Source organism: Cygnus atratus, chromosome 2 (assembly GCF_013377495.2).
Source record: "Cygnus atratus isolate AKBS03 ecotype Queensland, Australia chromosome 2, CAtr_DNAZoo_HiC_assembly, whole genome shotgun sequence".
NCBI classification, from domain to species: Eukaryota; Metazoa; Chordata; class Aves; order Anseriformes; family Anatidae; genus Cygnus; species Cygnus atratus.
In genome coordinates, this window is record NC_066363.1 from 138395527 (window position 1) to 138407537 (window position 12011).

Consider the following 12011-nt stretch of genomic DNA (forward strand, 5'->3'; position numbering starts at 1 on the left):
ATTACGAAGCATACTTTGGGATATGGTAGTCTAACATGGTACTGTATTTCTGAGAAGTAGCAGAGAGTTTGTGAATTGAGGGATTGCTCCTGATGTCTCATTTTTCTATTCCAACTTGGTCCCACACCTTCCTCGGGTCTGCTTGTCCATGCTGGCAGCAGGAAGCCATAAGTTTTGCTCTCAGTGTTGACCAAGGAGGGTCACCCACACTGCAGGTCGCACATCCTCGCTGTGCACCGCTTCCAGAGCGTCCCTGGCTGGGGCTGGGCTGTAACAGCCCATCCCCAGGATACCAGGCAGCCCCTCTCAGCTTCACTCCTGGTTTTATTCTGGTTTTCTTGCCTGAAAGCGCTGGCTGGCCAAGCAGGTGTGTGGAGCTGGAGCCTATCGTGTCCTGGCCTGTCGGTGCCTGCTCGAGGTGTTGTAAGGCAGCGGGGCATTGCCCCGCTGTGTCCCACAGCCCGGGGCTGTCACCTCACACTGTCCTGTCACCGCCTCTCGCAAGCGGGTCAGTTTTCAGGCACCGCCATCCGGCCTGCCTCAGCCAGAGGGACAGCGCTGTGACAGTGACACCTCGGGGAACGAAGCAACTGCTTCAGGAATGCCAAGAAGATTTAAAAAAAAAATAAAATATGGCTGTTTGTAAGGGATTATTGCAATATTATTGATCAGAAAAAGCAGGAAGAGCATCTTTTCCATCTGCACATGCCTCCCCACCCCTCCAGCTTTTCATCACTTCACACAGTGGCAAGTATAATTTGTTACAAATATGACACTGAGGGAGTAGCAGGCCCAGCCTGGAGCGCTGGCTTCCTCTGGGTCCCCAGCAGGAGCGGGCTGCCAGTGGGACACTCCTCTCCCGGGCCGCCACGGCGGGGCTGAAGCGCTCGTGGCCGCTCTGCTCGTTGAGCTGCCAGTAGTGCTTTTTTTGTTTGTTTTCCTACTCCATCCCACCCTCTCCCTTATGTCCAGTGCGATTCCCTCTTTTTACACTGCATGTACCGGAGCTCTCAACCTGCCAGGGCTGAAATGTGGGACAGATTCAACAAGAATAATAGATTTTCCGGGAGCTTAGAATGATAGTATGAGATTAATTCATTTCATATGAGTAACATTTTCTCTTCTGTTCAGTTTCATGATTCAGCCTTCCACAGGAGTGACTGGGAGGGGTTACTAGAAAACAAGAACAGCATCTGGATAGCAGGAGTTTGCGGTGACGAGATGGGAATGAGGAGGGCAACACAGATCAAGGGCCCTCGGCGGGAGAGCAGGAGGCAAATCAGTCCATCTTTCAGTCTTCTGTCCCTGTCGTGCCTTGTGGTGATCTGACAGTGCTAGCTGAAATTCACGATACCAAGGCTCAAAGACCAGGCAGTTCCCGTTTAATGTTTATTGCCATTTCTGAATCACTCTCTCTGGACCGCCGAAAAAAAAGTCATGCAGCACTATTTCCCTAATAAATCTGCTGCCAACCACCCTGAGAAAGACAAGACCTGCAAACAGCTTTCCAGCAAGGCTCGCAGAAATTGCTGTGCACTTGGCCATCCTGCAAGCTGCTGGCAACCCTGCATTTATATAGGAAACTAGATCCGCAGATACCTCTCATGGGATATGCATAGGGAATACTCCCCTATGAGTAACCTAATCAGCATGTAGATGTCATTGGTGTTTACACAACTGTACTGAGAAAAAGACATTTGTCTGGCTTTCACTACACTCTGAAAGAAAATGATCATCTTAGAAGGGTTGGGGTGGATTTAAAATAACTTCTTAAGCACTTGTCAAAAATCTGCATCCCCTTTCCTAACACTCCATCAAGCAATTGACCTCCACACTCCTGTAAAGCAGTACATTGTATCAGTATAAACTTGCTGTCACAATTCTATCACATAAGGATGTGAAATCACAACGTTGCCTTATAGCATATAAAACCGACCAAGCGATCTGAACTTTCAGTACTGTTCCTCCGTAGCTGTGAGAATCCAGCATCCACCTCCCTAACACACTTTTAGCAGAAATACGGGAAGCTCCTGGAAGGAAGTCATTCTAAAGCTATTTGTGAGTTTGCCAAAAGGATTTCTTTGATTTACGAAGTATGAAAGATTGCCATTTCTGAATTCATAGTGGATGAGTTATTTCCCGTGTTTTGCTCAAAGGAAGTTCATAATGTGATGAATTCTAGTGTGAAAAGGAGAATTAAGGAATAACCTTTTCACAACTGCTGCTTCTGCAGTTTTTGCAGCCGTAACATTTGTCTCGTTTCTCCATACAGGCTGGGTTGTTGGATCTTTGGAAATCCTCGGAAGCCCAGCTAGCCTGGTGAGAAGCATAGGAAACGGCATAGCTGATTTCTTTAGGCTCCCCTATGAAGGGCTGACCAGAGGCCCAGGAGCATTTGTCAGTGGAGTTTCCAGAGGAACAACATCATTTGTAAAACACATTTCCAAAGGTAGATCTTTCGCTTTGTCGCTCCTACTGCTGCTTTGTTGTCGTGCATTGTTAAAGGATGTGTTAAAAGTTTTAAACAATATTGCTAGCAGCTTTGTTTGGCTTGCTAGGCTGCAGCGAAATGCTGGGAGGGTAACAAAGCTCATATATAACATCTTATGTATTAAACAGATCACTGCTTAGCTACAGTGTGTAAGAATGTTTCAGAAACTTCAGAATTTTAAACCTCCCAGTGGGAAATCCAGCTTGGCTCAGCCAGTATTTCATGTGATAACTTCAGAAATATTAAAGGTGTTCTGTACTTCTGCTAACCATCAGAAATCCTACACTGTGTTGCCTCATCATATTTATTATTTCTTTTGAAAAAAAAGTAGATACAGTTGTCTTAACTGTAAGTATGCGGATAGGTTTTGACAGAAGGGCAGATCTGGATTTAAAACACAAGCAGCTTTTGTTTTGTGAAGTCTGTATAAACAGTGCCATCGCGTGGCTTCAGCCAGCCGGCAGAGACAGCAGCTCAGCAGCTACAGCTGCTTGCTGGTGATTCAGACTCAGGAGACATCCTTGCGGGCTCATTCTGTAAATATTTGTTTACCTTTCCATCGCCTGCTCGCTGTTTAGGTTAGATTTACAGAAGTTTGGGACCTAGGGAAGGATGTTCGGATGAGTTGCTTTTCCCACTGGCTGGGCAAACCTGATGAAGGCTAATGTAAAAGGCATGATGTGGACCGTAGAAAGCAGTGTGGTGATGCTTAACAAATAGTAAAGAATGTTACACATGGGCAACTTTTCAATTGACTTGCTGTTCTGCTCGTAAGCACAGTATTTCAGTGAGGCATAGAACAACTCCATGTTTTAAATTAAAGCATTTTGATCCGGACCCAAATGTATATCTCCATGTATTTAGGTACACTGACGTCAATTACCAATCTGGCAACAAGTCTTGCTCGGAATATGGATAGGCTGTCGCTGGATGAGGAACATTACAACAGACAGGAAGAATGGAGAAGGCAGCTTCCAGAGAGCCTGGGAGAAGGACTGAGACAAGGGCTCTCTCGTTTAGGCATTAGCCTTCTAGGTAACGTACTATTAAATATCAACTTGAGCGATAATTCTGTTTTCTAATCTGCTCATCAGCCTTTTCTACGTGTGAGTTATAATTGCAGAGTCTGTTCTTTTGTTTTGTTTTTGTTGATTGTTTTTTGTTGTTTTTTTTTGTGAAATAGTCGCATAGTATGTATATGAAATACCATTTGTTTTTAGCAAGGTTTAGTGACTTCTGTGTGTGTTTTTTGCTGATAAAATAATTGCAGATATGGAACAAGTTTGCACTCTCTTTCTTTGTGAAATATTTTCATTGGTACATGGTATAAATCTCAGAAGAAAAGAATATTCTGCATTGGACAGGGTGACTTGTAACTAAGTCAGCACAAAGACGTCATCACACTGGTGTTTACTTCCAACGAGTTATAGGAATGCCTTCCAAAACTGATTGTTTTTGATGCACTGTAGATATCGGGGATTCTTGGTTTTGTTTGAAAACCAGTTGAACTTAGTGCAGATGTTAAGTAATCTTTGATGAGGAATTCTGCTTTTCCAAAGAGACCCAGATCATCCTGATTCGGTGTAATTATATTCATCAAGCATCCAAGTGGTTTTGTTAGAAGTGAAGATTACCCTCACTATTTCAAAATAGTACCTAAAAAATTGAAAATTAACCCATACTGGAAAAATCTCTGAAAGAAGTTTTGCCATAAGGGTGTGGATTTTCAAGGTTACTTCTGTTTGTCACACAGCAAAAGAATGCAGAATTGTATTGTTTGGCACAGTTCCTTAGTGCATATTAAAGAGTATGAATCCCTTAGAGATCAAAGTGACCAAATGCAGTCCAGTGCAAAAGGTTAGAAGAGCTGAAGCTTGAAAGGATTCGTCCTCTTTCCTAATCTTCAGTAGTGTACACAACTCCTAAATTTGCAACCGCAGCCCTGAAAGCCCCAAAGAGGAAGTGGTAAAAATGTTACAAGTTTGGGTTAAGTTACTGGAAATTATTTTAAGCAATAACATTAGATGATGTGAAGTACTGTCATTTGATAATGCCTGTAAACTGGAAAGTGAGTGTCCTGGGAGAAATGTGCATAAAGGAGAAATTTCATATATTAGTAGCTACTACCCCAATAGTAAGCTGTTACTGGTGTTGCAAATCAAAGGCAGCTCAGAGAAGGTTTTATTTTTCCTTCTTGTTTTATTGGGCTAAGGGCAGTCAGGTTGAGTAACTGGATGAAAGATTATACTTTTAGAAGCACTGTGTCAGCCTGGTGTATGTGAGCTGGTGAAATGGTTTGGTGATCTTGGCTCAGTTATTAATAAGGAAGATAGTGTCGTTGCTGTCCCCTTCACCGACACCGGAGCCCTTCAGAGCTGAAAGCATCAACCAGAACTACAGAGCAAAACTTTGTGGCTTTGGCTGTTGCAATGTAAAGTTTCTGCTGTTCAGGGAAGCCAGGAACTTGTAAGATGCGTTCACAAATATGCTGTGCTAGTATAATACATCCCAGTACACAATGCTTTGGTTGTCTGCAGGAAAATGCCTGAGTTTAGAAAAACAAGATTTAGAATTTCAATATCACTGATTTTCCTAAGAAATTAAACTTCATAGTAGAAATGTTGAATTTCACATTAGCATTTAAAGAGAGCTCCTTTGCAAGTTGTAATCCTCTCCTTACTCCTGCTGTTATTATTTAGAGAGTTCTCACTTCAAAATGCCTCTACTCTCAGCATGGCAGACAGCTAAGTATTCAGATAATAACCAAGGTTACATGTAACTGGAACTGGCAATTATGGTACCTGTCACTAAGGGAAGAATCAGAAATATTTCAATGAATTTGTATTAGGCATAATTTCTAATTTAAACTTGATTTTTAAAAGAATATTTTCTATGTGTACACAGCAGCACTCACATAAATTGCATCGAGACCTAAATTATGAATAGACCTACATTTCAGTTTTTACAAATGCATTACAAAGCTGTTTCTGTCCTGACCATTTAGCCTAATGAATACTGTGCCTTCCCCCAAAAACAGTCACTGAAGGGAGCTACTGCTGTGCTGCTCTTTTTCACCAGCATGTTCAGAGTAAACATGAAAATGCTTACTGAAAAAATACCTCCAGGTTCTTCCTACATAACGAAACAAAAAGAAGCTGCTGTGTTATTTTCCTTCACAAGCATGAAGAGTTCAGATGAGTACAGGAATGCAGAGAGCAAGACCCTTTGAAGACATAATTTCTATGACATTGTAATTGTAAAATTGAGAAGTGTAAGAAAGATTTATAGGATAGTCAAAGCACTATCGTGTTTGTAAAAAGCCATCTGACTCGTGCAAGCAGCTTAAAGAATTCCAAATGCAGATTTCATGCCTAGGCACAGGCATGTAAGAGTACTCAGTTCACCAATACATTCTGGTATCTACATAGAAAGAAGCGCTGCATTTCTGATTTTTCTGAAAATCTGGCTCATGGTGACCCCAATTCAGGAAAGCTCTTAAGCGTGCGCTTAAGAGCTTTGCTGAATCAGGTCCAAAATTATGTACTCTTGTCTCCTCCTCAGTGCAAGTTGTTCCCCATGGTACATTCTTAAGTGCTTTGTCCTGTCTCGTTTTAAATGACTCAAGCACTGTCAGGGTGTTGTTTGATTTGATTGTTATCTTTGGCAGGCTATCTTCTTCTTTTCGAGTTTGGGGGAGACTCCTGGGTCATTTTAGTCACATTTGTACGTGAAAAAGCAAAAGCTTATGATAGTTATTTTTGTTTTGTTTTGTTTTTTTTTAATACGATCAGACAAAAATGGAGTGAAATTGTACTTAAAATGTTTAGATGACAGGCACCCCCCACCAAGGGACTATCTTTTGTATTTTGCTTGACAGGGTCGAGTGTAAAATAGTAAGTATAAAAGAGTATTGAAACTATGGGCTTCGTTTTCAACTGCTGATCCTTGTGAAAAGTACCATATTGAAGTAGCTCCCGTTAGGAAGTCAGTCATTTCTGAATAACTGAAAAGCAGACAAATATTAGAAAAAACATCTTTCACAATGTCAAAAGTGCTACTAAAAGCTACTTGCTTTTTAGGGAAATGAATTAATAGCAATACTGAGTGACAATGTAATTGTCCTGGTAGAGAAGCCTGGATTGCAGAAGTTCAGATTTCTATTACTAAGGATTGTTATTGTTGTTCTGACTGTGCAACGATCACTGTGTCAGGGCTGCTTTAAGTTTGCCTGCCTACAATCCTGAAGGTCTTGCTATGCCACGCACTAATTGTACAAATATATTAATGCAAGCCAACAGGTGCTCTTTTATTTTAGCTGTATTTTCATGTGGTGTTTGCTGTAAGGAGACTACGCTCCAGCTGTATTTTCAGTATAAAACACTTGCGGCAACTCGGAAGGACAACAGCGAAGAGAAAAGGAACAGAAACAGTTTCAGTTTTGCTAGCTTCCAGCCTCATGACAAAGCATGGCCAGTTTCTCCTGGTGGGGGATTGGGAATATTTTCCAATTATTTCTTGGTCCAAAAGAGTTTGTTGCAAGCAAACCACGCTTTGCTGAATTCTGTAAGCCATGCTTTTGCTACGATCACCAAATATTGTCAATCTGAGCAGGAACCAGAGTTGCTGCCAGTAATCAAATTCTTCTTGAAGTAATACAGTGATATACTTCTGGACTATCTGAATTTTGTAGTTATCAAAGTATCTTTTTTATGCTTACTGAGCAACATGTATTAACTAGAGTTTAGCTGATGTTTAGCAGATGTTACGGTGTTGCTGGAACTTCTTTGGTCCAGTAATAGAAGAATATGTTTTTGTTTTGTTGCTTTGGTGTTTAATTTTATTGAGGTTTTCTTTATACATGCATAATGTGTGTGTACATATGTGGACATGCATATAAAATTGAATGCCTAGGGTAAGGAAGGAAAGAAAAATGGGGAACCGTTTCTTGAAAAGAAGAGAAAACAAAAGAATAGAAAAAAAAGAGAAAAAGGAAAAGGAAAGAGAAGAAAATAGAAGAATATAGGAGAGGAAAGGAGAAAAGGAAAGGAAAAGAAAAAGAAAGAAAAAGAAAAAGAAAAAGAAAAAGAAAAAGAAAAAGAAAAAGAAAAAGAAAGAGATGGGGACAATGGTAGGATGCCACAGCTATCTCTAGACTATGAGGGTAAGACTGGGAATGGAGGAACCACTACATATACCTCATGCGCAACAGAAGACTGAGGGGAGAGACTTTCTGTGGTAAGTCCATCCAGCATGGTGCTTCTTCCACTAACTTTACATTAGAAAGAAAGAAGCTACATGAATACCATGGGATATCTGCTTCGCACAGTTTGTGGCGCAAGGAGATGCAGTGAACCTCACATGTGTCACCATTATCTCACTGCTGTTGGGTTTTGAGGTTGCTCAGTCTTTGACCTTTTTTTTTTTTTTTTTTTTTTTTTCCCTCTGCTCATACATGATGTGTACAGGGAAGCAGCTGCACAGATCTGGCTTCCTCATGCAAGTGTGTTAGGACCAGCCACTCCTTAAATTGAAGGAGTACGGTTATAGTTTATTATGTGATTTGTGGGAGTGACCACACCACAATGAGTGAGTTACGTCAGTGAGTTGCAGTTGGAGATAAGAGACTACAAAGGGTGTGCAGAGCAGGAAGAGATCATTGGTTATACTTTTTGCAGGTAGGAAGACACAACGTGCAAAAGGATTTGACATGTGAAAGGGCAGTGGCCTAACAAAGAAATGCAGAGCATGCAGAAAATGGCAGAATAACAGAAAGTGTGGAAGTACTAAACAACCAGCTAATTAAGCTATATATTATTTGGGGTACTTTATAAATAATCTTATATAACACAGTCACAGCAGTTTCCATTCTGTTTCCTTGTCCTCTGGGCCTAATTCCAGCTGAGAAGTGCCTGGAGCATACCACAGGTCCTTGGAGTAGGCTCTTATTTATTATTACCTTATAACATTGCTCAAGTGTATTGCAGTAAATAATTTACTAGTGCAAGGACTTAGGTGGATTACATTTAATAAGGCAATAACTTCTGTTCTGAAAGCGCAGTTGCTGTGGATGACCTCGATAGATAGGGTGAAGGAGGTCACAGGGTAATGTAATACTGTAACTTAGCAGAACACCAAGTATTGTTTTATGCCTTCAAATGCATCCCAATTGTACAAAAGAAAAGACTGAACAAACAATCCCAATTGTGTAATGTGGTGTTGGGTATTATTTTAGTCAAGCAGCAGGAGCAGCTGTAAGTACCAATGAAACAGAATCGAATAGAAAATTGTATCACTTCCATGACATAAAGTTAAGGAAGCTTTGCCTTACAAAGAGTAAATGTTCAGCCGAACGCTTGGCTTCAGCAAGTGATCTCAATAAAAACTGAGTATGACATTAAAGTAGACCGGTATTTTCTGAAGAAATGCTATACATTTATCAGCAAATTATATATGTACAGAAGTTGGAAGCAGTATCTAAGAGGAGAGGGAGGCATTTATGGGGGACGCATTTAGAGGGGATGCAAGTTACATTAATTGCTAATAGATAGTATCCCAGGGATACTATCCTCGTCTTTCATTTGGACAGAACACCAGTGTACGAGTATAGTGTTGGTTCTTGTTGTTCGAAGGCAGCAACTTCTCCGTTTATCCAGTAACAGTAACTAAAACCATCTGAAAACCGGTTAGCGGCGAGCTGACTAGCGTATGTCACGCTGGTAAACATGTGGGGCCAAATACCTCTGCCGTGATTGTCAGAAGCTGTGGAAGCATGCCTGGATTTGCTTCCACATACAAAACAGTATCTTCAAAGATGTCTGTGCTGCAGTAAAAATGCTTGGTTACCAAGGTGACACTCAGTCCTGTCATTAAATAATTGTTTTGATATTTGCAGCAGAAGCTGCATACTAAGAGCTATCCAAGGAGCCTACAAAGCCTTGCTTTCCACTGAGCAAAGAACTTTGGATAAGGCAAACCATTTTCTAACTGATGTCACTTTGTCCAATCGTTGTGTTCTTAGCAATTTCCAAATAGTTTATCTATCAAAATTACAATAAGTAGAGACATGTCTGTGGTTAAGTGGCTCCAGTAAACTCAAGATCAAAGAAACGTACCACCTCACATACCTGTTTACATTTAGGAAGATTTAAGTTGGAGTTCTCTGTTGATACTAAAAGCTGGGAAGGTCACTGTGTCACTTGTAAAAGTTTGACCCGTGCACATTAAAGTAAAATATGATCGTTTTCACAAAAAAGTAACAAAAAGTCTCAAAGTCTAATTCTGCTAATCTCGGTAATATATCAAAAGTTGCATTAGCTTATGAACGTTTCTGGCAGTGGAAGAGGATATAAAAATGATCTATTGAATACAGGCAGTTTTTATTCTCATGAATTCTATCTCAGGCTTATGTGAAAATCTCATTTCCATAACTAAGACTGGTGGACTTCATTCCAAGCCCAGCATTTTCAGAAGTGCTACCCAGAATGAGCTACATTATACCAACTCAGCAGAAGCATTTATAGAAAGTAGCTGGAGGATGAAAGCATACTGTCAGGTGATCTGAATGTTTAAAAAAATAAAATACATTTTAAAAAAAATGAAGTAGGGTTTTAACTTAAACTGAAGCTAAGGGATTGTTTAGCTACTGGGTTGCTTGCTAAATAGCTGTATAAGATGGGTGGCTTACCATCTGAAATTCAAACAGCACTCAGTTGTAGTAGTAAGATTTGTTCTTATTCTGGAATGTTAATCTTCACTAATTACTGGGGATTATTTTTTTTCAGGTGCAATTGCTGGTATAGTAGATCAGCCGATGCAGAACTTTCAGAGAGTGTCCGAGGGCCAGGCTTCAGCAGGACATAAAGCCAAGGGCGTTATCTCTGGTGTGGGCAAAGGAATCATGGGAGTCTTTACAAAGCCAATTGGAGGTGCAGCTGAACTTGTCTCCCAGACAGGTTATGGTGAGTTTCTCTGTTCCCAACATCTCTGTTTAAATTTTCATGACCAGAACTTTAAAATGCTCTTCAGACACAACCTGCTATGTCTACTTACTTGGCTTGGTAGCTGTGTGACTTTGAGAAAGAGTTAGAAGTGCCACATCTGAACAGTTATAAATGTTGTATTAATTTTCTTTAAAAATCATCATGTTGTGCTTCTCTCTTGTGTTACCGATCAGTCTTGTACAGCCACAGAAACACGGAATGCAGAGAGCATGAAGTAATCCTTGGAATACAGAAGAATTAGTTACAGAAACATATGTGCTTACAAAAGAGTTTTTGACATAAATGTAGTAGAGCAACACTATGTCCAATTACAGCATTATTTTGAGGTTGCTTTGTTACAGCAAGGAAGGAGTTGGGTTATCTCTGCACAAAGAGGGAGCTGTGTTCCTGGGAGAAAGAAGTGAGTCGTGTAGTGGGAACATCCCCTTTAATTTGCAGAGTTGTGCGAGGACAGCCCTGGTTTGCACGGGTAACCTCGTAACGACCAGAGGTGGGTTTTCATGCTAGACTAAGCACTCAGTGGCGGTAGTGATGAATCCTTTCAGACTGAAGTAGATGTTTCTGAACCAGCAAGAACCATAAAAGACAAGAACAAAATATCAAAATACACCGATTTCTTTGCTTCCAATATCACAAAATGGAAGCTGTCGGTCTGGATATTTAAGAAGCAGTGGTCAGGGGACACCTGTTGATACAAGGACAATGTCACCGATTTTACTTCACTCATTGCACTGGACAAATCTTGAAGATTTAAGCCTTTAATCTCTAGCCACATTTATGTTTGTGATGTGTTATTTAGAATACGAGTAGTTCTCCTAGAGTTTAAGTTTAGGGTCTTGTTTCCTCACTTTCTACTACATTGAAAACTCATTCATTGAAGTAATCTATTGAAAGAAATAAGTAAATATTTAATTATTATATTTCCTTAAAATAATTGTCTTGACTTTATCTAGTTTGTATGAGTGCTAATATCTGTTCTCCTGAATTGTGCATAACATTGGTGCAAAACCTGTATTGGTAAAATCAGAAGCTTCTGTCTGTTGTCAGCTGGCAGTGTGTTCTTTTTGTTGACTGGGGAATTATTCGGTGCAGTCTTTATCAAGAAGCTTGTAACAGTAGAAGGACACTTTTCATTGCAGATATGATATACAACACATCATGTTTTCCATGAGCATGTGACAAAAAGAGTTAGCCAGGAAAAAACATAAAAACTGTATCAATAATAGCTGACAGTGCGTGAGAGGAAAACACAAGAGTTCAAGTAACTCTTACCCACAACTGGATTGGAAGTGGGACCGTGCCTCTTGGGGGGGACCAAGGGGTGGGGGACCACACAGAAATAAACACATGTTCTCTCTTTCTCCATCTGTAAATAACATTTTCACTCACATAATGCTGAGAACCTCGGTAAGCCAACTGTTATAACTGGGATGCTGCTTTTAAGTATTACCATCAACATGTGTGTTAAAAATTAAAGGGTTTTTTCAGTGCTGATGTTTTGTTTAAATTATTATCCATTG

The 12011-nt window shown here is 40.4% G+C and overlaps 1 protein-coding gene across 1 annotated transcript in view; it reads left to right on the forward strand.

The window, feature by feature from the left end:
- VPS13B (vacuolar protein sorting 13 homolog B) overlaps positions 1-12011 on the forward strand; it is a 476457-nt gene that overhangs the window by 451182 nt on the left and 13264 nt on the right. The window contains exons 57-59 of the mRNA XM_035546369.2: positions 2273-2449; positions 3356-3526; positions 10273-10449. Coding sequence (XP_035402262.1) covers positions 2273-2449; positions 3356-3526; positions 10273-10449 — 525 coding nt within the window. The remainder of the gene's footprint in view (positions 1-2272; positions 2450-3355; positions 3527-10272; positions 10450-12011) is intronic.